This window comes from Tetranychus urticae, chromosome 1 (genome assembly GCF_039701765.1).
Source record: "Tetranychus urticae isolate SD_2017Ah chromosome 1, NJAU_TeUrti_SD_1.0, whole genome shotgun sequence".
In the NCBI taxonomy this organism is placed as follows: Eukaryota; Metazoa; Arthropoda; class Arachnida; order Trombidiformes; family Tetranychidae; genus Tetranychus; species Tetranychus urticae.
Window position 1 is genome coordinate 1,956,312 of NC_142958.1, and position 23,462 is coordinate 1,979,773.

General features: G+C 30.8%; 1 protein-coding gene and 1 long non-coding RNA gene across 4 annotated transcripts; one reads left to right on the top strand and one right to left on the bottom strand.

Moving 5' to 3' along the window:
- Positions 1 to 18,366: 18,366 nt before the first annotated feature.
- Positions 18,367 to 19,755, bottom strand: LOC107368203 (uncharacterized). Of its 3 annotated transcripts, none has more exons than XR_016199159.1 (3): positions 19,565 to 19,755; positions 19,285 to 19,461; positions 18,367 to 18,832 (listed from the first exon to the last, which is right to left on the bottom strand). It is a non-coding gene; the product is annotated as an uncharacterized LOC107368203 (long non-coding RNA). The 3 variants fall into 3 exon arrangements; XR_001570102.3 differs by having other exon boundaries at positions 19,206 to 19,461; XR_003083406.2 differs by having other exon boundaries at positions 19,206 to 19,432; positions 19,565 to 19,730.
- Positions 19,756 to 20,622: 867 nt separating this feature from the next.
- Positions 20,623 to 23,298, top strand: LOC149094358 (uncharacterized). Its single transcript, XM_089268286.1, has 2 exons — positions 20,623 to 20,949; positions 22,246 to 23,298. Exon 2 carries the CDS (start codon positions 22,469 to 22,471, stop codon positions 23,108 to 23,110), a length of 642 nt encoding a protein of 213 aa, XP_089124412.1. The 5' UTR covers positions 20,623 to 20,949; positions 22,246 to 22,468; the 3' UTR covers positions 23,111 to 23,298.
- Positions 23,299 to 23,462: the final 164 nt, after the last annotated feature.

The window sequence follows — 23,462 nt, forward strand, 5'->3', positions numbered from 1 at the left end:
TCCGACTTCATAAAGTTTTCATAAGTTAAAGCCATAAGAGTATTTCGTTGGAGATCAAAATGTTTTCATTGGAATATTATTGCATTAATAGCTTTATTGGATATCACGAGATGATATTTTAGCATTTGCTTTACAAGATCACAAGATATTATTGTAAATATTATAAATATGATTCGATGCAATCAACGATGGATTTAGCAAATAACTGTAATTTGTAAGAGACATGGTTTTAATGATGCCAACGATTGGATAAGACGTGACAATATAAGATCAAAATTCAGCAATAAATGCAATATGACAGTAAATGAGTTGGATAAAGATGTTATATCAGATTTATGACAATTGTCTAGACAATTGAAGGGAACAAATAAACTATTCAAATCGAACCAAGCTTCAAGATTTTCCCCTTAAAACACTTTGAATTGTCTCCGTCTCAATCCAAACATAATTGCAATAGAGGCTGACATTTACAGCTTATTTTGAACTAATTTTTATGTCTACATGAAGCGAAATTTAAGGTTAGACTTTTTTAAACGAAATGGACGAGTTGATATAGATTCTGCCAGATGAACACCGCCAATTTTAAGGATAAAATGTAACTTTTTGAATGAAGGTTTATATTGCATTTCGTGTTTGAAAACGTGTTCAATCTGATCATTGTTAGGAAAAGCCATTAGATGCAGCAAATTGTGATCAAGTTTTCCATCCATTTGAATTTAAATAAGAACCAGAATGCATGACAAGTGCAGATTGTTTTAAATATCAGTGTGACAGGTTAAATGCTGGTGTTAAAAGCAAAACATTGAACCATTTGCAAAGCGAAATAAACATTTCGTTTCTCCAAGTTAACCATTTGGAAGGATTGGATTTACCATTTTGAGTCAAATAAAAAGTCAAAGTTTTCATTTTGTTTTGACTTGCCATTTCCAATCGACACTAAATATATCCTGAACCAAGTTCACAACGAAACCTGAAAATGATTAACACAAAGTAAATCGTTTATCCAACAAATGTGTAAACAAAAATAACCTAAACTCGACAATTTTGTTCGGATTACTTTCTATCAACATGATAATGGTCATCAAAAATGATCAGCACCTTGTATCCCATTTTCCCTGATAATCTTTCTCATCTTGAGATGATTACGAAGCCACCAGTAAAATGATCATTTAAGCCATTATCATGCTGTGTCATCAAACAATTGATGAAACAGGATAACCAAGGCAACAATATATCATCTAATCTGGTGTAAGAATCCACAATTTTCATTAGTTACATGATGTCTGTTTAACCCAAAAAAAGAGCTAAAAAATGAACAGTAAAAAGCTTTTTTTCATCTTCACCTTTAATTTCATCTGCTTCATCTCAAAGGAAACAAAAGCACAAGAAAAACATAATTCACCTTGATTGATCTTGAAGTAAACACTAAACTGATCAATATTGTCTTCACAATCATAATCACCTTCAAGTACAATTGGCATTGTTACCAGATCGTACCAATAATCCGAATCCTTGAAATTTGTAATTTCACTTTCATTTTTATTCGCTCATGATAATGATGATTATTGGTAACATGAGTTGTGCACTTTCACAGATTATATGAGGAAACATAATTGTGTCAAAGGATTTATTCATCTTGATGGGCTTACATCAAAATAATCACCAATTTAACCCTCAACAATAACAACTTTGTAATCAAATAACAAATTATTACCTTCAATGTTATTCAGATTGCTCAGCATTATCAATCAATGTATTAAAAGATTCAATTGTTTGCTTCCATTTCATACCTTTCATTTCACCTAATAAACATTACCTTAGGCATTAAATTCATCATTAAAGTCAAGACTCTATTTTTACTATTTGTCTTTATTTATTTATTCATTTCATTTTTTTCATTCCAAACCTTTTCACCTTATGATAACAGTTAATTGTAACATTAACAGAGTAAAAGTGAAATTTCAAGTTTACAATTTTACTTGAGGCAAACAATAACATAAGCTTGTACAGGGAGTTGCTTTCATTTTATGCCTGTTTGCGTTCATACAGATCTCAGAGATTCAACCATGAGCATCAAGAGTTACTTTAAGTTCATGTTAAGTTCAGGATTTCAAGCTGATTCTCAAACTGCCACATTTCACACTGGTTTATGTGTGTTACAGTTAACTCGTAATGTCCAAATATATCACTCAATTAAGCGAGTTAGGTTTTGAGAAAACTCGATTCGTGATAAAAAATGAACTTCTTGACTTTGAACTCTTGATTGAGCTCTGATAAAATTCACTTTTCGTTTCTAAAGGTTTCTAATTGACCCAATTATTGCCAATAATAGTCAATAAAACATCTTAAGATCCAAGTCTGTGTTCAAGCATTTGAATCCAAATAGACGTTTTAATTGAAAAGGAAAAATTTTTTGGAAAAAAATTCCAGTTCATTTTGTCGTTGAGTTTTAATCCAAGTTAGTTCAAATCCGAGACCTTTAGCAGCAATATTTTGTGAGTTATAACCACAAACAGGCTTGGAGTGAAAAAACTCCCTGTAAGACAAGGTTTAATAAAAACTCTGAAGGAATTTTTCTGCAGACTTTTTCCCAAGTTAATCTGATCAACTTAGTGATTTCTTTGCAGCATTAACTAGTTTCATATTGAATATTGGTTACTTGTTTACTTGTTTAGGTCCATGTTATCATCACCATGTTAGCATTACCTAACAAACCGTTTCAATCATGCTAATATTTACTTATTAGCTATGATGATAAGTTAACTAGATAATCTTTTGGATAAACAGACTCACACATTGAAGGTCTAATTGAATAAAGATGTACAAAGTGAACCGTGAAATGAAACAATTTATTGATTAAACTAAATATCATTACACTTGGTTGAGCAAAAATATTGTATTCAATGGCAGCAGCTAGTGAACCTGCAAGCATAAAGTTGACCGTGAAAGTCAATGCTTCAGGTTAAAGCTGGAGACTTTGTCAGCCTCTTTACAAACACTTTGAATCTGCATTTGACTTTTCAATGTCAGTCTTTTGTATAAGATGTTTCAAGATTGAATATTGAAGGTTCATTGTGACCTCGATTAACTGACTGTATCAATGAGAGTGAAAGTTTACTCTAACCAATCGACTTGAAATGTTTCAACATGAAATTTCGTTTTTTTCATTCTCTCTTTTTTTCGCCTCTTCACTTTCATTCTGATCAACAATATCAATGATTGATTGAATTTTAAATCAAGCTAATGATAATGTTGCCAACAATTGTGATTCCTTTCATTGAAAGGGTAAACATGAATGTATTAACATGGTAATTGCTATTCAATAGATTTTTTTTATCGATTTCAACTTTTTCGTTGCTCATCTTCCTCATCATCATCATCTTCAAGAATTTTGTATCTTTTTTTCCAGACTCATTTTTCCTTCTTCAACTTTCTTATTCTTGAAACAAATTAACTATACAAGATTGCTGGGAGTGAAAAATTTCCTTCCCTGATTGTTATCCATGGAAAAATTGCCATTCTGTTGAAAGTTGAACAATGGTTTGCTTCCGATAATTAGCCAATTGGAATCAATGTTTTTGACAATGATAACAATCAATCATATTTAATAGCAATATGAACATTTATCGATTAATCGAAGTAAAGTTTGACCACAAAATGGGAACAATTTAAAGCCCATGGAATGACCATTGAACAAGTTCAACACAAAAGGTTTGAATTCAGGTTGAACCAATTCCATCTTGAGATCACCATGGTAAACAAGAGATATAATTTTCCACCAACTTTTCTCTACTTTTTTCTTCTGATTCTTCTGAGAAAATTATTCTGATGAGAATTTTTTTCCCTCTACATTTCTTCATGTTTGTTTTATTCATTATAAATATAAAAAAACTCAATATGATGATATTGGTAGGCATTAAGGTTATCATGATTGAACCTTCAAGAAATAGTTCATGATATAAGATTTTGATCTCAGTGAATGAGGTAAGATGATGGAAACAAAAGGAATGAACATTTTGCTGTTGATAATGATAATGGTTTGGAAGATCAAAAAAGACTTAGCAGCTTGGAAGGAAATTTTTTTTCTTCTTTTTCTTCTGTAGTTATTTTTATCAAAGTTCATTAAGAGATAATAAATTGAAAATGTTATTCTGATGATGAGCATGGGAAGGATGAGGTTGATGATTGGAAAATAATGAGATGAAAGGCAAGTTGATTGGACAGAGTAATTATCATGATAAGTCGTGTTTTCTTGCGCTGTAAACATTCAACCATTTTCATCTATTATGCTTGATTAATTTAATTGTAATGATATTGACAGTAAATTGCTGTTTTCCTTTGTCTCTAATTTTCTGTTAATTAGTCAATTTTCATTCCAGTGCATTTAGATAATTGATTAATCATATTTTCAATTTTCATCCTTAAATTTACATTTCAAAGTGATTCTAATCGAGTGTTTGCCTTTCAATATAAATCCAATATTCATAATAGTTGGCAAGATATTGGATTGAATGTTGAATGCCAAGGACTGGGAGGTTGACATGAACCATTTTTAGTGTGATTTATTATGAGATAACTGGCAAATCAATTGAATTACTGATGCAAGAAATAACCTTTGATTTACTTTATTTAATCACAGAGTAAAGTGATAAAAATTATTGTCTGTTGAGAGCCTTTAGTTATTATTAGAAACACATTTGGATTTTAATAACAGTCTTTAGATGAAAAGCCGAGCAACTCCTTTACCCAAACCTACAGAGTTGCTCGTCTTGGGTTAGACTTGGGTGAGCTTCTGCCTCTTATCACGGTCTTGTACTTACAAGAGCTTTTGATGAATTTACAAGGAAAATTATCATTCATTAGTTATCGTCTGATAAGGAATCCCTCTGGAATGCTCAAATTGAATAGTTTTTACAGAACGACTGAACGTATCAAGTTGACTTTGTGAATATACATGTCATGACTTTCAATGGCTCAATTTTTATAAAAATTTTCATCCCTAGAGGCGATTCGTTTGGAAGTTATTCAAGGTTGTCAAATGTCAGAAAATATTATTTCGTGAAAATGTACAAGTTTATAGTGATCAATGCCAAATGTGTCGATGTACATTGACCGAGAATCCACATGAATTGAGAATAAAATTGAAAAATTTCATGAAAACCTCAACCCTTTTGATCAAAAAGTAGATTGAAACTGTTGACTTGAAATGTTAACAATGATTGACGCAAACTGTAATCATGTTCATCACCAAGCATGAACCTGATCAGCTTGATCAGACTGATGGATCGAGAAGCAAGAAAAAAGTTCATTGAGAAACATGATAAGAAAAGAGCAACGAAATGCCCTGAAGAAAGCCAATGAGTCCAAAAAAAATCCTTTTCTCATTTCCATTCATTTTCTTATTTTCTCTTGTTGCCAATCTGAATTTCATATTTATCATGCAACTCCTTGAGCGTAATATGAACCTTTTGGCCATTTTTAGAAACCAAAAGTTGACCAAAAGTTTTTTTCCCGAAAATAACAACTTTCCATAAATAAACATTGCAAATTGTTTCGCCTTTAGTTTCATCATTTTACTAATGGACTTTTTTCACTCATGTTAATATGTGCAAAGTATAATGAAATGAGTCTGAACATTTTAATATCATCATCATTTTTCATCTCTTTTCATCCCTTTCTTTACTCATCAACATCTTAATGATCGTTTGATTTGAGACTAACTTCCCAGTGAGCATTCACTCCCAGACTAAATGCATTCAACATAAATAATAATATAATTATGCTTTGCACTTGTTTATCGTTTCCATCTGCATCATCTTCATCCTCATCACCAGCTTCCGAACTGCATCATCTATTTTGGTTAACCTTGTCATTACAAAGTTTGTCTTCTCATCCCTGAGCCTTTTTTTACCTTCATCATCATCAAACATGAACATCAACACCAACCAACAAGCATTGGACAGTTAGATGAATAATATGCAGTCAACTACAACATGAACCATCGTTATCATTAATATTATATTCCTTGTATTAGACATGAACATCCACACTGAAATGATGATAAATATTGAGATACGCCTTTCTATTTTCTTATCGTATTATTTCATCTTAATCAAATGTATTATCATGTAATACAATCATTATAATCATTATCAATACAAGAACATATACGAGTAAAGAAGACAAAAATGTTCAATAAATTGACATTCCCTTTCAATTTGAGCCTTTTTTTTGTGTGCTTCAAATGCTTTTTGCTTTTCATTTGATATTTCATGGCTGCTCCATGTTAATGGTAATGAAATGCTCCTCATTTTTATCAAAATGAACATTCATTTTGTTTTCTTTTTTTTCTTCTTCTTTCGTCATCATCAACATTCAATGGATTACATTTGCGATATCAAATGTTGCACTAACAATTGAATCATCTCTGGATTCATTTTCCTTCCCTGTTAGCTTATTGTTGTTGTTTCGAGCTTTTGCTTGTTGTTATCAAACAGCAGCTAAAAGAGCAATATTGTCAACATTTTGATTCTTTCGAGCAACAAAGTTCTTGTGGGAATATCAAAAGTTTGAACTTGGATCCAAACAAAAATGAAGAATATAATTTTTGATTCATTTCTGTATTGCTCATTGTATTATGTGGTCTTATGGGATTTGTTAACAATTGTTACAAAAAATACAACAAAAATGGTTCAATCATCTATCTGATTCAATGCTTCGATTTCATTGAAACTTTAAATTTGTTGAAAAGTGAAACTTGAAATGATAAGCAAAATACAATCAAACGATAAGCTTTTCAATTCGATGAAACTTTTCAATTGTGCTGATTTATTCTCATCACAATGAATTTTATTAAGCTAATTATTTTCAATTTGAATCTCATACCAAGTGCGGTCTTTGCATATTTAAAACTAATTTAGTTCTAACATTTTATTTCATTCATTCACAGCTCAGATATACTCAAGATATAAGACGCTCGACGATTAAAGTTTCAATGAATAATGTTCAAATCAACTTCCTTGTCTCTCAGTTATGCCAATTCTTGAATCAGCAATCGAAGCGTTTGAAACGTTGGTTCACAGGTCTGAAACTCAGAAAAGGAAATGAAGTTTCTCCTGGAAGACGAAGACAATTCTGAACATTTGATTGTCGCTCTGTATATTCAACATTGTTAGTTGTCTCAAAGCATTGCTCGATTCTTAACATTATCCTGTAACCACTGAAAACAACTCATGTAGTCGATTGTTTTCTTTCAACAAAGACACTTGAAAAGTTGAATTACTCGATAAACTTATCTGAATAGTCTTGCGAGTTTCACATTTAATGCATGATAATAATGACGATGATATCAAACATGAATATCATTGTATGCCTTTAATATTTTTTAATCTATTATGAAAGATTTGAAAGTAAAGCTAAACTCGCTTACTTTTTTGCCTCATTCACCAAAATTCTTGACTTTTTTTCAATTTAACTCTTTATCCTGCTTCTTTTCATTTTATCAACTTCTTGTCTTCATTGTCATGATATTATTATGATTATTATATTTAAATGATTCTCATTTTAGATAAGGAAAAGATGATAAGCACAAAGAAATAGCAAGTAGACAATAAAATTGTGAATACAATATAATAATAACTGGAAAAACTGACTTTTATTACAAATTTTTCTTTCCATCCTTGAATTGGTTCCCATTTTTTGAGTGCAAAAAATCCTACAACTTTATTCATCTTCAAAAATTCGCGAATTGCATTCAACATTTCCAAATATTCTTACATTTTCATGATAAATTATTTTGTCAACAGCATTACAAAGAGTCAAGATATATTTGTTTGGACACAAAACAGTTTATTCATATTTACTTTCTTCTTGTTCATCAGATTTTCAGAATACTTTTAAACTTGAGATGGAGTGAAGATGAAAAAGAGAATGGAAAAAATGGCGAAAAAACTTTTCTCTTCTATTCAATCATGAACGAGATAATATTCATGTCTGGCCAATGATTAAATCTTTTCAAATCTTGCAAACTACCAATGCATATACATAGATGAATTGCACATCAACTTATGTTCAATTGCAAGAAATTTACAATTCAAAGTTGATGAAAAAAAAGCGAGTTTACTATTCAACTAATCAATTGAACTTGGTGAATAAATTTTTTCACTTCAATTTCACTGTTTACAGTCCAATTGAATTCAACATTTCATGGTCATTTGTTGAAAGATCAAAATCTATTGAAACTTGATTAACATGATAATTTATTAGTTTTATGCATGAAAGTTTCTAGTGATTGAGTACAATCAATTTCAAAAGTTCAGTTTATATCCGAATACAAGATAATGCTGAATGCAAAATAAATCTCAAGAATTATCATGAAACTCCAAACAAAAATTCCATTCGCTGTTTTCGATGCAATAGTCGACATTAGAAAACACAATTTGTGATAAAATGTTTTCTCGAAATCATTAGTTCTTAAACAACTTGATATAACTTAGTGTTTCGATAACGCAATGAAATCGCTTTTACTCTCGATTAAATCGATCTCGATATCAATGCGATCGATGTGAATCTTTTTTCTTGTCTTTTAGTTTGAATTTATATTTTGATATTTTTACTTGAAACAATTCGCCGAGATGTTTCTTGAAAGGCAAAAGAATCAAAATGTAAATGTCTTACCTTTGAAGCCACTTATGAAGTCACATTTCATTGAATATGAAATGAGGAAAATGAAAGTTGATTAATTATTCAAACATTTCTCGTTTACTGTTCATTAGCTTGATAACAAATCACTCTGATTAATTGTCCTTTTACATTCATCAAATTTTATTCTTGATTAAACAATTTTCACTTGAAAAGATGCAAAAAAGTTGAAACTTTTTTCTTCTGTGAAATTTTCAGCTTTTAATATTTCTATTGAAATCAAGAGCAAAATAATCATGCAAATGCAACAATTATTTCATTAATCATTTGCTCCTCAGACTAATCGACTTTACATTTTCAACATTCAACTTAACAAGAAATGTTGATTCGTTTTTTTGTTTCCTTCAACATTTACTGTTTCATTTACTTTAAGCAATTCAATTGCAAAAGTCTAATGTTGTTTTGAATATGTGAATGTTAAACAACGAAAGTTGAACAAGAAAAAAGTTTCATATTTTTGAATGAAATATCATGTTTGGTAAACATGGAAAACTATAGTTTCTTAATTTTTTTGCTGCCTTTTTTTGCTCTTTTCTGTGAAACACACACAAAGATAAAAGTAAATGCTTTTAAGAATATTGAAAAATGTATGAACAGAAAGAATGATAATGATGAAAATGATGTTTTGTTTTGTGTTTAACACAATTTCAAGTAACATTTATTGTGGCAAACAAACAAGACTAAAATAATGCATCATCTTATTCAAATAATATTTACATTTGCTCATCATTCAAGCCAAAATAATGATGGGTCCAATTCAATGTGAACACAGTCAAGTTGCAAATATTTTTCACTTTTCCTTGCTCCAAAAGTCACTCTTTGCCTTGCTTTTACGTGCAGAAACAAAAACAAAAATAATTGATACTTTACATTTGAATCTTTTGTTTCATCCTTTTAAGTTAACGTTTTAATGCTTAAAAGCTTTGGTTAATTTGAATCTTCATTTCAAACGAAAAACTTTACTTGTTGACCTTTATCATTCAGTCAACCTAAATGTGCAAAAGGTTATATTTCATGTCGTGTCAAGTTTAGGCAAAGATTAATGACCGTTATCGGATTATTCTGTATTATTGTGACAAAATAAATTAAACTTTAAACAAGTCTCTGATCAAAACAATCGCTAGATTGATGACTAAAGTTGATCCTAACAATCCATTGCTTTAGCAGTTACAAGTTGAAGTCTTACCGAAAAAGTTTGTCCAGCACGGACAAGCTCCACAATTATCTTTATTGTATAATTTGATGCTAGCGCCCTTGACAAATACAGTTAATTACAATCATTCAAATAACGGCTAGCCAATAAGACTATCAGAAATTTGGAATGTTTAAGGAGCCAGAAATTAGTGGTCGCTATTTAAAAACAAGCGCCTATTTTGAATATATGAGTAGCTTCGACCTCAAGAAATTTGACTGGCTTGAGGGTTAAAGATGATCCATCAAGAAAGTGTTTGGATTAGAGGTGAAAGAAACAATACACCAGGAGCATTGGTTCGTTCTTGAGATACCAAATAAAAGATATTAAACTGAATTTTCTCAACTGAATTTTGCCGAACTACTAAGATTAAGTCAAGCTGTCCTGATAATGTTGAAGAAGTGCAGGGAAAAGTTAAGAATGGTGTTTGCTTTTAAAGTTTTAAATTGGGTCAATTCTACATTCAGATAAGAGGTTTATAGATTCGAGATTTTTTGCTTACTCCTTTTTCGGTGTGTTTAGAGGAATCTTGATCTAACAACCCATTGTTAGAAAACATGTCCGTTACCGCATGCATTTGAGTATTACTGATGATTAGCACATTTACAAACTCACAGGTTAAAATGTCTGACTTGACTGCTTGACTTTGATTGACTGACAAAAATCAAACCGAAGTCTACTTATAAAAAATCAATACTTTGGTGACTGAAAGGTGATTTGATCATAATAACGATATAAATAATTTAATGTTACTCAACATTTACAGGCTAACATTTCAAACTTTGACCGACTCAATCACCACAAACATCAACGCTTTGAAGATTGTCTGGCAATATAAACTGACCAAACCTAATCAAACCAAAAAAGTTTAAAAATAAACGACCAAATACTTTGATGTCTAGAGTTGATTTGATCCTAGCATTCAAGGTTCATTTTATGTTCATATTTCCACACAAAGTGTGAATTTTTGCCAAAATTTTGATTACTCTTCAATAGTTTTCATTGACTCAATAAAGCAGACCTTAAAGTGATTGCAAGTCCACAATCTGTTTCCTAATTTCAACAAAAATCAATCTAATCAAGTTGAAAGCAAAGTAAATCTTGAATAGCACAATGACTTAATGTACTGAAATCCTTCTGATCACTCAAGTTGTTTAATGATTCATTGTGATTAATATTTTTAAATAATCCTTACTTGTATCACAAGCAATAACAATAATTGCTTTGCACCAAAAAAAGATGGTTAAACAAAGGTAATAATATTAATAATCGAAGTGGAAAAAAGGTAAACTAGATTTACTTTTTTTCCCCTGATAATGAATGAAAATCAATTTACGTCAAATTGTTGATTAAGTCAAATAAGGAAACATTTATCTGTTGAACCTGAATTTGCGATTCAAGTTTATTCACATTTTCAATTGTTCCGTCTATTGGTTTGTTTTATATGTTTACTCTGCTAATTTAATCTGATTCATTGAATCTCATCTAAAAGTTTACCAATTGAAAGAAATCACATTTTCACTGTTCATTACTTCTCAACACATTAACCTTCTGTTCATACAGAATTTCCCATTTCCTCGCCTTTTTTCCATTCACAGGCACACATTGATTCAATCTTATCCTACCTGTAATTCATTAACCAATGTTAATCTTTTTTGCTAACCTGAATCTCAATCAATGACACAAAGAAAGATTTTTATCAAGTAAATACTGGCACAAAAGATTCAATTGACAGCAAAGGTGAAGATGGAGACTCGATGAGAATTGAAATATTTCCCGAGATTTATCCAGATAAATTCATGTTAATTTAATTTACTCGGCAAGACTTAAAGGTTTCTCATGAAAATTCTGTAAATTTGAGAGCAAAAAGATAATGATAATTGATTCCATTGTGATGCATTTAAAATGTGATAACCAACATTCAGTCTTCGAGACTGATAATCAAGATTGGTTGATTGAATGAATAAAAAGGTTGCTCATCGAGTGCCAAATAATTGCATTATCTGATGGAAATTTTCATTTTCTCAACACTATTCCACTGGGAATGGACAACTTGTGTCCAGCCAATTGGCTAGTCCAGAATACGGTGAAAGGAAAATAAGGAAATGGAGAAAAATGTTGATATAAATTAAGACAATGGCACATGCATGGGTTTACCTCGAGGCTTACAAAGTGGTTACAGGGAAGTGAAAAGAACTCCCAGCAACTCCAAGAATAAGATGATCATTTCTTGTTCCCTTTCCTTTTCATCATGATCATCATCCTTTATGATGCATTTTGCAGGATTGTTTTACGCTTGGAAACTTTGACTTTCTTTCTTCTTCTTCTTCTAGGTTCATCTTTACAACCTTTTTCGACTCACCAACTGAACATGTTCCTGTGGAACGATGAAAGGTGCAAAGAGGATGATAAGAGTTGGATGATGAAAGGTAAGGATAACATAACCAGATTTACTTACCAATTGTAAGCTTTGTTGCAATCATTTTTATCCTCTCTTTGACTCTTGACTAGTCATGTATTATATCATGTATCAGCTTGCCATTTTTGATATATTTTTTCGCCATCATTTTTATCTTCATCTTGATCTTCCCCTGGAAAAAAATGAAATTTCTTCAATCAGTTAACCTTTATTACTGGTAAAACTGGCATCAATTGATTTTAACTAATCTTGACCTTTGCCTTTTCTTTTCACTCTTTCAACTTTGATTGATTAACATGTTAACTCATTAAAGTTTCAAGTATTTTTCAGCTCATTTTTTTTAGCTTCACTTTCATGGATTTTCATTGGAAAGTTGTTTAAATTTGTTGAAAGTTTCATTGGCGTAGAAAAACAGAATCAAAGTAAAGCACCTTTTTTTCACCTGTCAATTGATAATGATAGGTTGAACAATGTTTGACCATTTATTTGAGGGAAAACTTTTCAACCTCAAGATTATAAATGAATTGAGATTGATTCTTGGCCATTTTACTTTGGCCAGATTATGTTGTAAGGTTAAAAGCTGGTTAAAAGGTAGTAATTGAAGTGGACACAACAAAACACATATAATCTGTGAGTTATAAATGATTTGCAGGCAAAAATTGGCTCTTTTTTTACTCAACCTGATAAAGGATTCAATACTCAGATGGTTTCTGTTAGATTGCACAGTTGGTGGTGAACGCAATGGTCAAACAGTGTAAATTGGTTAAGATGAAAGTTCATTCAGAACATTTCATTCTGACTTTTATTCTTTCCTCTATAAAAGTGATTCTTTTAAACATTCCAAGTCAAGGCGTTTTTTATCGATTTTAAATCTGTTCGCAGTCATGATTGGTGCTATCAATCCGATCTAAATAAACAATGAAATTGAAGAATTGAAATTTCAATATTTCAAGATCATTTAGGTCACTCAGGTATTTGACCTTTGATTATCATTAAAGTCATGAAAGTTTCTTTGTTTGGAAATGCAAAAATCTTCAATAAAAAGCTCTGAAGATTTACATAGTTTCCAGACGATTACGTAGATGTTTTCATGCTGCAATTTGTAAAACATTTCATAAAATCTGTTGAAACATTTGAAAAAATCGAAAAAAAGAATCTGTTTTCAACGAATTTTAAATCATATTCTGAGTCAAAAAAGTTACATTTTCTACTTTTCCAACTTTGAAATGTTCTTTCTAACGAGAAAATACCAAAATTCCAGAATGAAACTTCTTGAGTCTGTTTTTATTTAATATCACAATCATTACACCAACCATCGAATCTGCTAGTCCAATAAGCTCTATTAACTCGGCTTATAACAGGATCATCGTCAGAGTCATCTGAACCCTCAACTTGACTTTTATCTCAACGATAATTGATTCTTGGATAACTTTTCTGTTTCAGTTAAAGAAGCTGGCAACGAATTAACAACGAAAATGGTCACAACAATGAACTTTATCATTTGAGCTATGAACTCGTGTGAATTTGAATTTATTCATAGTTTCATTTTTCCCTGTTACATCAACATTATGCGTTCAATTTAATAAGAGAAACATTTAAATACAATTTCCATACAAACCACCAGAAAATGATACTTTTTTGGCTGAAATTTCACTCTTTTGTGCATGAATAATAAAAATGGATAAACTTTTTTACGAAACATTGAGAAACATTTTACACTCAAATCACTCGAGATTCAATAATTGAAGACTGAATTGATAAACAGATTGACTCTTGCTATTGAAGTTTTTCAAGTTATCAGCCTTTAATAAACTTAGCAACATTGAAAAGTAAACAGGAAAATATTTCCAAACTAAATGCTCTTGAATATCCAGTTAAATCCCAGTCAATAATCCAACCTTGATTGTTAGTTGAAGTGAAAGTAAAATGGTAAATTGAAAGTGAAACAATCGATAAACACGAAAACACGATAAGGTGAACAATTTGCTCGAAGCAAACCATTAATTGTCTCATCTTAAACTTGATCCAAGTTACACTAATTGTGATTACAAGTTTGTTACTCGACTCAATTAACTCTAATCATTATTGAACCCAAATTGTAGTTGATGAAAAACTGCACTAAACCAAATGAGTTATTTAATAGCTACTGACAAGTTAATGGTGATAATCATGTTTAACATTAAAAATGGAGCCAAAAATTATTCTCATAACACTGATTTTCAGGGGAGGGAAAAAAGGGTTCAGTGCAAAGGAAGGCGATGATAACCATAATCTAGATTGCAATTTAATACCAATGTTTACATGATGATTATACAATTTATATTTTGCTTTAATAACTTCAACTGTTTACACAGACCTGAACATCATTAGCAACATGAACAAACGGCAATCATGTTAATAGTTGGGAATGCCAAGCCAACCTTACAATATCAAAATTCATTTGTTTATCTTCCAACCTCATCTTTATCCTTCCCCATTCACCAAGCATCCTCATCATGTTTACCAAACCTCATGATTCTTAGTAATTTATTGTTTAATCAAGTCACGATCATGTGACATTAAAAATAATAATAACAAAACATGAACCTTCAGGGAATGGAAAGAGACAAATGAATGAAAAAAAACAAGAAGAAGAAGATGATGAGAGATGATTCTGAATCTTCTCAGAGCTTAATTAATTTTCCACAAAAGTGATTCTTTTATTTGAAAAAAAACTCAAAAGTAAAAGAGTTAATAACATCTCATAATTATCTTTTAACTCCCAGTCACTCCCAGTTTAGTTGGCAATGTTAATGCTCTTTCTTGCTCATTCCCGGGTTCAATCTTTTTATCATCCAACAAGGCTAAGATTATGATCCTGTAATCAAACTCACAGGTAAAAGCAAACAAGAAGGAAAAAAAGATTAAGTAACTTGAAAATGAAAAAAACAAAAGTTTATATAAATAAAACATTATAAATACGGTATACAAAAAGCACCTTTTCATCCTCATCTTTTTCCCATCTTCCGCCATCTTCATTCCCTCCTCTAATTTCAATGGAAACATTTTATTCAGATTTATCATACCTTTGAGGCAATCTTAATGAAGAAGAATGCAACTTTACGTTTCCTTTTATTTTCAACTTTTCCCTTTGAGTTACCTTTTTTTGGGTTTCTTGCTTTTCACAATCATCGTTTTTCCTTCTCAATTTCAAATGCTAATTCTCATTAAATTAACACTCGGCTTCAGTCTTGTATTTGCATCTTTAATTAACAAAAAAATTGAGCAAAATTGTTGATTATAACCGCAAGCTCAACCTTTGGTTGAACCGACGAACTTGCGTCTGGGAACTTGTTCAAATCAAATGCTGTTGAATATGTGATAAATATAATAAATGAAAAGTGTCAATTTATTGGTTCTCAATGAGTCTCCAGCAACGATCCAAGTCGATATGCGAGAATCAAATATGTATAGTGTAAGTCTCAAAATAGCTGTAATTGTTGATTGATATACATTTTTCGCGGATAATTTTAAGCTGAATACACGAGTTTATATAATTATCAGTGATTTTATTAAACTGGCTCAGGTAATCTAGAGCTGATTCAGATTGAAGTTTGAAAATTATATTATACCGATAAATACAGGGCGTTTCAGCTAATTTTCCTGTTGCAAAACGCTATTACTCTGCACTGGAGTGCCCTTGTGGCTAAATATTTTGAGTATGGAAATTTCAGCGATACTCATTCATCATATTTCAAAATCAAGGTCATTCAAGGTCATTGCGTTATTTGACCTTCAACTGATATTTAAACTGTTATGTTGATCAATTGGTTTTGCTAAAAGCTCATTTATCTTTACAAAGGTGTAAGCTACTAGCTTGTAGCAAAATCAACCAATCTGAAAAATTTTGCACTCTCAGAAAATGACCTCTAAATATCAGTTGAAGGTCAAATAACACAATGACCTTGATCTTGAAATATGACAATTGATTATCGCTGAAATTTCCATACACAAAATATTTAGCCTCAAGGTCAATCCAGTGCTGTTTTACAACAGGAAAATTAGCTGAAATGTCCATGTAGTTATGTCAGACCGAAAGTCCTGAACGTGATGATAGGAGAGTTTCAATACAATGATACGATTTGATGTCGATTCCGTCATAAAATAAATCCTTAATCAGAATTCAATTCTATTAGTTTGAATTTTGAGTTTGAAATTCGCCTTTTCAAAGCACCAAAATTATCTGCTTTCCAATCTTTGGAATAGAATTTTGCTTCAAGTGTGGAAGCCCAGAATCTTTCGGTCGATCGCCATTGGGCACGATTGGTGGGTTTTGGTCCTGAACGTAATTAATTCCAAATTTATAAAAAGTATCCAACGTTTCTTTCGCATAATCTAAGCCATCTCGTCAGAACAGATATTTGTCGTTTTCGTAGACATTTACAGGGTACAATCTTTTATATACAATTGGGTCTATAAATCGCCGAGTTCATAACGCAGTTCGGCGTCATTCACATTTCCAAGAATCTATTTTGATGAATTTCCTGAATTTCAAGTTGCAAATTCGTGAAATGATGAACAGAAGGAATCATGAAAAGTTGATTGAACAAGAATCATTAGCCTTTTCATTTTAATGCAATAAATAATGAAACTGTTAACCCTTTTCTAGTCAAATTGAAATTACTTTTCTAATCCAAATGATATTAAATATAGATTAACTGAACAATAATCTTGAGGATTTGCAATCTAATCGGCTTATATAAATGACAATGAAGAGATTACAATTGAAAGTGTAAATATTTAACTAAATGTTTTACTCATTTCGGGTTCAGATGAAATGGATGTAAAAAGAGGGAAGAAAAGGTCACATTAATTGTTAATGATTAACATTACATTTTATAACAATTGATTGAAGCGCTTATCAAATTAAAATTAACAAATTACTTTTTGCTTTTGTCTTCATTCAGGCAAAGGTTAATCTAATATTGGACATTGAGTGAAGGATGATGAGGCTCAAGTAATGATTGAAATGAGTTTCAGTAAATGTGAGTGTAAATAAATCTGTAAGTGAATAAAGTTAATTTAAATAATGAAGCATGATGTAGCATGATAATGACAAACAATTTTGTTCCTTGATTCAATAATAATGATAATCTGAGAATAATTGTTATCTATTTGTTCAAGTTGATTTGAGTAAACAGAGAAATGTTGGTGAATGAGGAAAAAAAAGATCTGTAATAAAAGATGAAAATATAAATGAATTTATTGGAAAGTAAATAATATTTCAGTTAATCTAAAAGGTTATTCAATGATTGTGATTTAGGGGCAATCACAGGGAATATTAATTAATGATAGTCAATCAGCTAATGAATAAATTTTGAGCAACATTTTTTTGATTAATTGATTTACAACTGGTAACAAAGGGAAAAACCAGGAAACGCACAAAAGGCTTGTGTTTTGGGTTACATTGGGTTTACAAAGGGAAATGTTGAAAGTGACTTTTGATAAAAACATTTATATAACATGATTGAGAAGATAATCTTTATTAATGAATTACTTTCTAGTTCCTGTCTCATGACTATTTATTGATTTTAACCCTGACCTTTGAATCAATTAATTAATTAAACATGATTAATTGATGGTGTGAAAAAGGGAGGAAAAAGGATCAACATTTTAACCCAAAAAGCAAAGTCAATGAGTCGACCCATAAGTCAACCTAAAAGTCAACCTAAAGACTCTACTCATTGGGTCACCAAAAGCACAAAAGGTTGGCCTGAAAAGTCAATCTCTGTGAGTTAACCTAAAGTCAACCTAAAGTCAACTTGAGATTTGAAAGATTGAAATGAAATTGAAATTTAAGGACAAAATTTGATTTCTAAATGATTTATTAACCATTTCACTCATTGAAATCATCAAGAGTAATTGTGAATGCTGGATTTTTTTTGCTGGTTGATGCTTAATTGAAGGCAAAAATGTCATTTTTTCCCCTTACTGTTGATGATAATTACAATTGGAAACAATTCATTTGGAAATGAATGGAATGAATGTTAATTAATGTTATTTAAAAAACAACTCGTACAATAATAGAAGTCAGTTTAATGAGAATTTATGAGATTTTTCTTTAACATTCATTCATTTTCATTCTCAACATTGTGATCCATTTAATCAAAGTAATTAGTTTTGAACAGCTAACAGAGCAAAGTATTAATAAAACATGGTGTCAGTAAAATGTCTTAATGATAATTAGACTGCCGATGAGTTAGAAAAATATCTTTCAGAAGTTTTCAGTTCACAGCAGGGAATCAGATAAATCAGCTTATTTATACTTGTACTTCTTTGTACTTATAAAGTTGAAGATCATGGACAGATCCAACAATGGTCAGTCTTAAATTGGCCAACAATAATATCACTGTGGTTCCATCAGTCATTGAAATTTTGAGGATCCATTTTAATTGCCTATCATGAGCCTTGATTCAATTTTCATGTCCAAATGAAGCTTTGTGTTGATGTGTCTAAAGTCCATTGAGATTCCAACTGGTCATCTGCAAATATAAAGCAATAAGATTTTTATTAATCATTTCATTTCTTTTTGATATTCACCATCAACTTTGATCTTCGCATAAAAGGTTAATATTTTCACTTTGTAACTGAGCTATTAATCACTGTGTTGGTCATCTTATTAAGTAAATTATGTATATTTGTAACAATTGTACGCTTCTGTCGTTGAGTGTCATTGAGTTGCCTAGTGTTATTAACTTCAATGTGTTCCTATGTAAATGAATTGAATAAGTCAAATATTGAAAATTGTCAACTTCAAGTGATCATCTGATTATATTCAATTGAGATTCAACTTTTCTCTTGTTTCCTAATGATGGTTACGATGGTGCATTCATCGATTGTTACAGATATACATACAAATATGTGTGTGCATCTTTAAGTTTCAATGAGATGGGGAAATGGCAAAAATATCAAAACTATAAGTTAAAGTTAATACAGAAAGATGAAGATACGATTTTTTGGTTCAAATTTTGGGTTCCCTTTTCTATTGTATATTAACATCATTATTGTACTGGAAAGATGAACACTTCTCATCATCATCATCGTCTTTATTCATCCTTTTGAAAAGTGTAAAACCATAAATCCTGTGTTGATAATAGACAAGTTAAAAGGTCTTCAGTTTTGAATCAAATTTGAGTTACATAAAGCAGAAAAAAAAGAAGGATAAAGAATAAGATTCTGACTTTGACTTGACTTGAAATGTATGACTTACTTACCCAAAACTGTGAATGATGATGATTATGGTTGAGCATGGTGATGAGTTAAAGATGATAATAGCAAGACCGATAGAAGAGGAAAAAGGATTATAACACTTTTTATTGTTCAATTGGTTCAATTATTGAAAAATTTTCACCAAAAAAAAGAGTCTTTTGAATGCATTGTAAATAAAATTTGAAAAATTGTTTTAATTTCCCTCACTAATGGTGTTAGTGGCGCTTTTTTTATCCAATCTAATCTTAACCCGCCATAATTTCACAGCTGATTTCCAGTGATTAAAGTTGCCATGCTTTAGAGTTATTTTAATCTTGTTTGTGTTTCAAAATTAACTGATTTTTATTTAAAGGGTGTAACAAACAAAACTGTCTGAGCTCTAGATGTTGAATGAGCCCAATTGGTCAACTGTTATCAATAAATTTGATAAGAAAATTGAAAATTAACACCATCTATGGTCAATTAATGTGTTTGAGTAAATTATTTTAACTCATCTCTTGAAGAAATTTAATTTAATTTAAAGTAATTGACCATAGATGGTGTTAATTTCCAATTTTCTTATCAAATTTATTGATAACAGTTGACCAATTGGGCTCATTCAACATCTAGAGCTCAGACAGTTTTGTTTGTTACACCCTTTAGATACCAATTGTCAAACTGTTTTGTAAAAGTTTAAAATGTGCTTATTATGTCCAGTTGCTGTCTGTACATTTGTATTCGTGTGAAGACTTCCATGTTTCTCCAAGGCCTCAATGAGTGTCTTCACTTGAATGCACATACGCTGTTTAACTAATAGATTTATATAAGAAGATTAAGTTTCCGGTCAAGATTATTGAAAGTTACTTGGTTGCTTTTCACAGGAAATGGAATCACAAATAGATGATGATCAATTGGATCATCATCATCTTCATGTGCAACCTTATTCATCTTGTTTTTTTTGTTCATTGTATAATACACTATTCTTGGACACTAACTTTGTTATTCATGTAAGTGTAATCTTTTTTTCGCCTCTCATCTCTCAATGTGACAAATTAAAATTTAACAAGATTTTATTGTCATTTAGGTTTGCCATTCCAATTGATCAATGGCCTTGGATTTCATTGGCATCATCCTGAATCATCTTGTTCAGCCCATTTACCAATGGAGAGGATATCAAATCAAATCTTCTGCAGACGCTCATCTGGTCAGATTGGTTCCTAACTAAACCAGAGTCTATCCTAACCCATTACCTGAAACTTTCTATCTACAAGGATAAAAGGTTAAATTGTTAATTATTTTGGGAATGAGCCATTGAAAATTATCATCTTCAACATAGGACCAGCACCAGCAAAGAAACTGGCTCGAGAATGAACTTTACGAGAAACAATTAATCACAAGTTGGAGGGAAAAGGTAACTTTATTAACCATTTTTCTCAACTGGCTGTTACATTAGTTGATTACTGGTTTCCAGTCAACATCTATACAACTAAAACTAATGAAGGTGATCATTGATTTAATGTAATGGTGATGATGGATGTTTAATTACAGGACAAAATAAATTATTTATAAAACCAACAAGCAACCTTAAGTGTTAAGCCCATGTAACTATTAATAATGCTATAATTGTGTTTCTTTTCCCAATGTAAACAGTTAATAACATGAAGCAATTTTTATATTGCAACCAAATTGTTTTGACCATTTTACTGGCACCAGTTAACCCAAGTTAATTGTTTATTGGTATCGATTTTGACTTGTGATTTTCATCCTCTATTATGATGATAATAGTTAATTGATTCTCAGTTATTAACTTTTCAGATTACTTGTTTAACATCACAATTAACCTTACAATTTACTTCGTAAAAGCAAATAATTCACATTTTCACCATTTCACCATGTTAAACAATAATCAATATTAGCTAAATCAATTTGTAACATCTGATTGATTGAATGTGTTGAAAGCGGTTATTGCCATTATGCGTGTAATTTTGACTAAACTCAATCCAATTGATTGGATAAATGAACGTGAATAGCATGAAATAAAGAAATTAGATTTTGCTTTTAGATAATTTAAATCAATATGGTTGACTGTCTAGTTTAAAATTATTTATTAATCAACCATTCTCAACTAATCAATTTTTCAAGTCTTTTCATTCAACTAAATTACAGACAAACCATCAATTACTGAATAATTATTAAAACAAATAGTTACTGTTGAATTGCTTTTCCTGATTAGCTCACCACCATTAACAATAGCTATATGCTATTAACTTGATTAAAGACGAAATAAACATTTCATTTAAATTGAATTAACTTTGATTTACGAGACATGTTTACCAATTAACTATTGCCATCTATGATCCTTATGTTGAGTTCAATTTTTGTCCATCTCTGACTTTTCTTGATTAGATTATTGTTATTTAAAAATTAGATTGCTTCATGTTTCATTTGATGGATAACATTTGAATGAATTAATATCGAAACATGATGTCAAGTAAAAACCTTATGATTTTGGAACTTGTTAAGATAATAATTTAATCTAATCAATTTATTCATTGTTAATGACTCTGTTTCGTTTACTTGACAGTTCAACATGTGACAAAATTTAGAGTTAATTAGATAAAAATCTGTCGATTGACCCAAATTTGTTTTACAACTACAATTACGATGAGTTTTAATTATTGTATTTTTGTCTATTTTATTGCACCAGGAAATCATTAGGATGCTATTTATTGACAAAAGGACATTCAAAAGGCTGTTAATGGATCATCAAAATTGGATTGCATTGATTGAATTAAGAGTGAACAATTAGGATTCAAGAGCAACAATGAAAATGGCAACAAACAAAGCTACTCAATTAGACGCGTTTTTCCGACACAGAATGATTAACGGCCAAAGTACATCAGTTGAATAGTAAACTCGATGTGAGCAATATGTTTTACAATCGATTGACGTTTGTGATTCCCTTAATTTTGTGTCTTATCCACACATTTTCATCATCTTTCAAGCACAATTTGAGCCAATCAGACAAGCCAACCTCTTCAACATCATCATCTGAATTATATGAAGCAGCATCATCTTTAGCTCGAACCAAACCATATCTTAAACAAGCCATTTTCAATAAGCCATTTAACCTTTTAATGCCTGGAGGATGTTGTCCGTGCTCAGAGTGTTGCCTTTGCCCCATCGATCCACTTCCAGGAGACTATCCTGACCCAGGAGTGATAGATCCTGATAATCCACCACTTGGAGGGTTATTTAATCGCTTTGGATCATCTGGTTCATCCTCATCTCGGCGAGTTGTTCGCCGTCGTTATGTTCGTCCCAATGGAGTTGTTGTGGTGGAGATTGAAGAGCAACCTTCTGGATTCCGTGGTAGTGGGCTGTTTGGTGGAGGTGGACTGTTTTCACGCTTCATCCCTTCAGCCCTTGAAAATGGAAATGTGTCTCGTCGCCAGCAAGTCAATCCTAATCCAATCATTGGTCTAACTGTTAATCCTTCTGTTGCTATCCGTGAGAGGAAAGATCGCTATGATTTAAATAGAAGACAAATGATTAGAGTAAATCAAGGTTGATTAGTTAATAAACCAATATTTAGAATGAAATAGAAAAGTCAATTTGATTGAAAGATTATTCAATTGTTCACGTTCTTTGCATCTCATCATTTTTCAACCTATTTTTTGTTACTGTTAGTACAAAATGTAATTTTATCATATTTTTTCAATCTAAAAATATTAGTCAATAAAGGATTTGTTTGTTTTCACATACAATTTTCAACATTATTTACACAGATTTACTTTCAGTGTTTCTTTTTCAAAGTCAATCATTATTAGCTTTGATTGTTTTTTTTCCTCACCAAATCAATATTTTTTCATTGAATAATTATCTACAACAATCTTGATGTTAATAACTTGTTGATCTTTGAAC

Bases quoted from the DNA above. Each gene is read 5' to 3' on its own strand.
- LOC149094358 (XM_089268286.1), top strand. From the start codon at position 22,469: ATGTTTTACAATCGATTGACGTTTGTGATTCCCTTAATTTTGTGTCTT.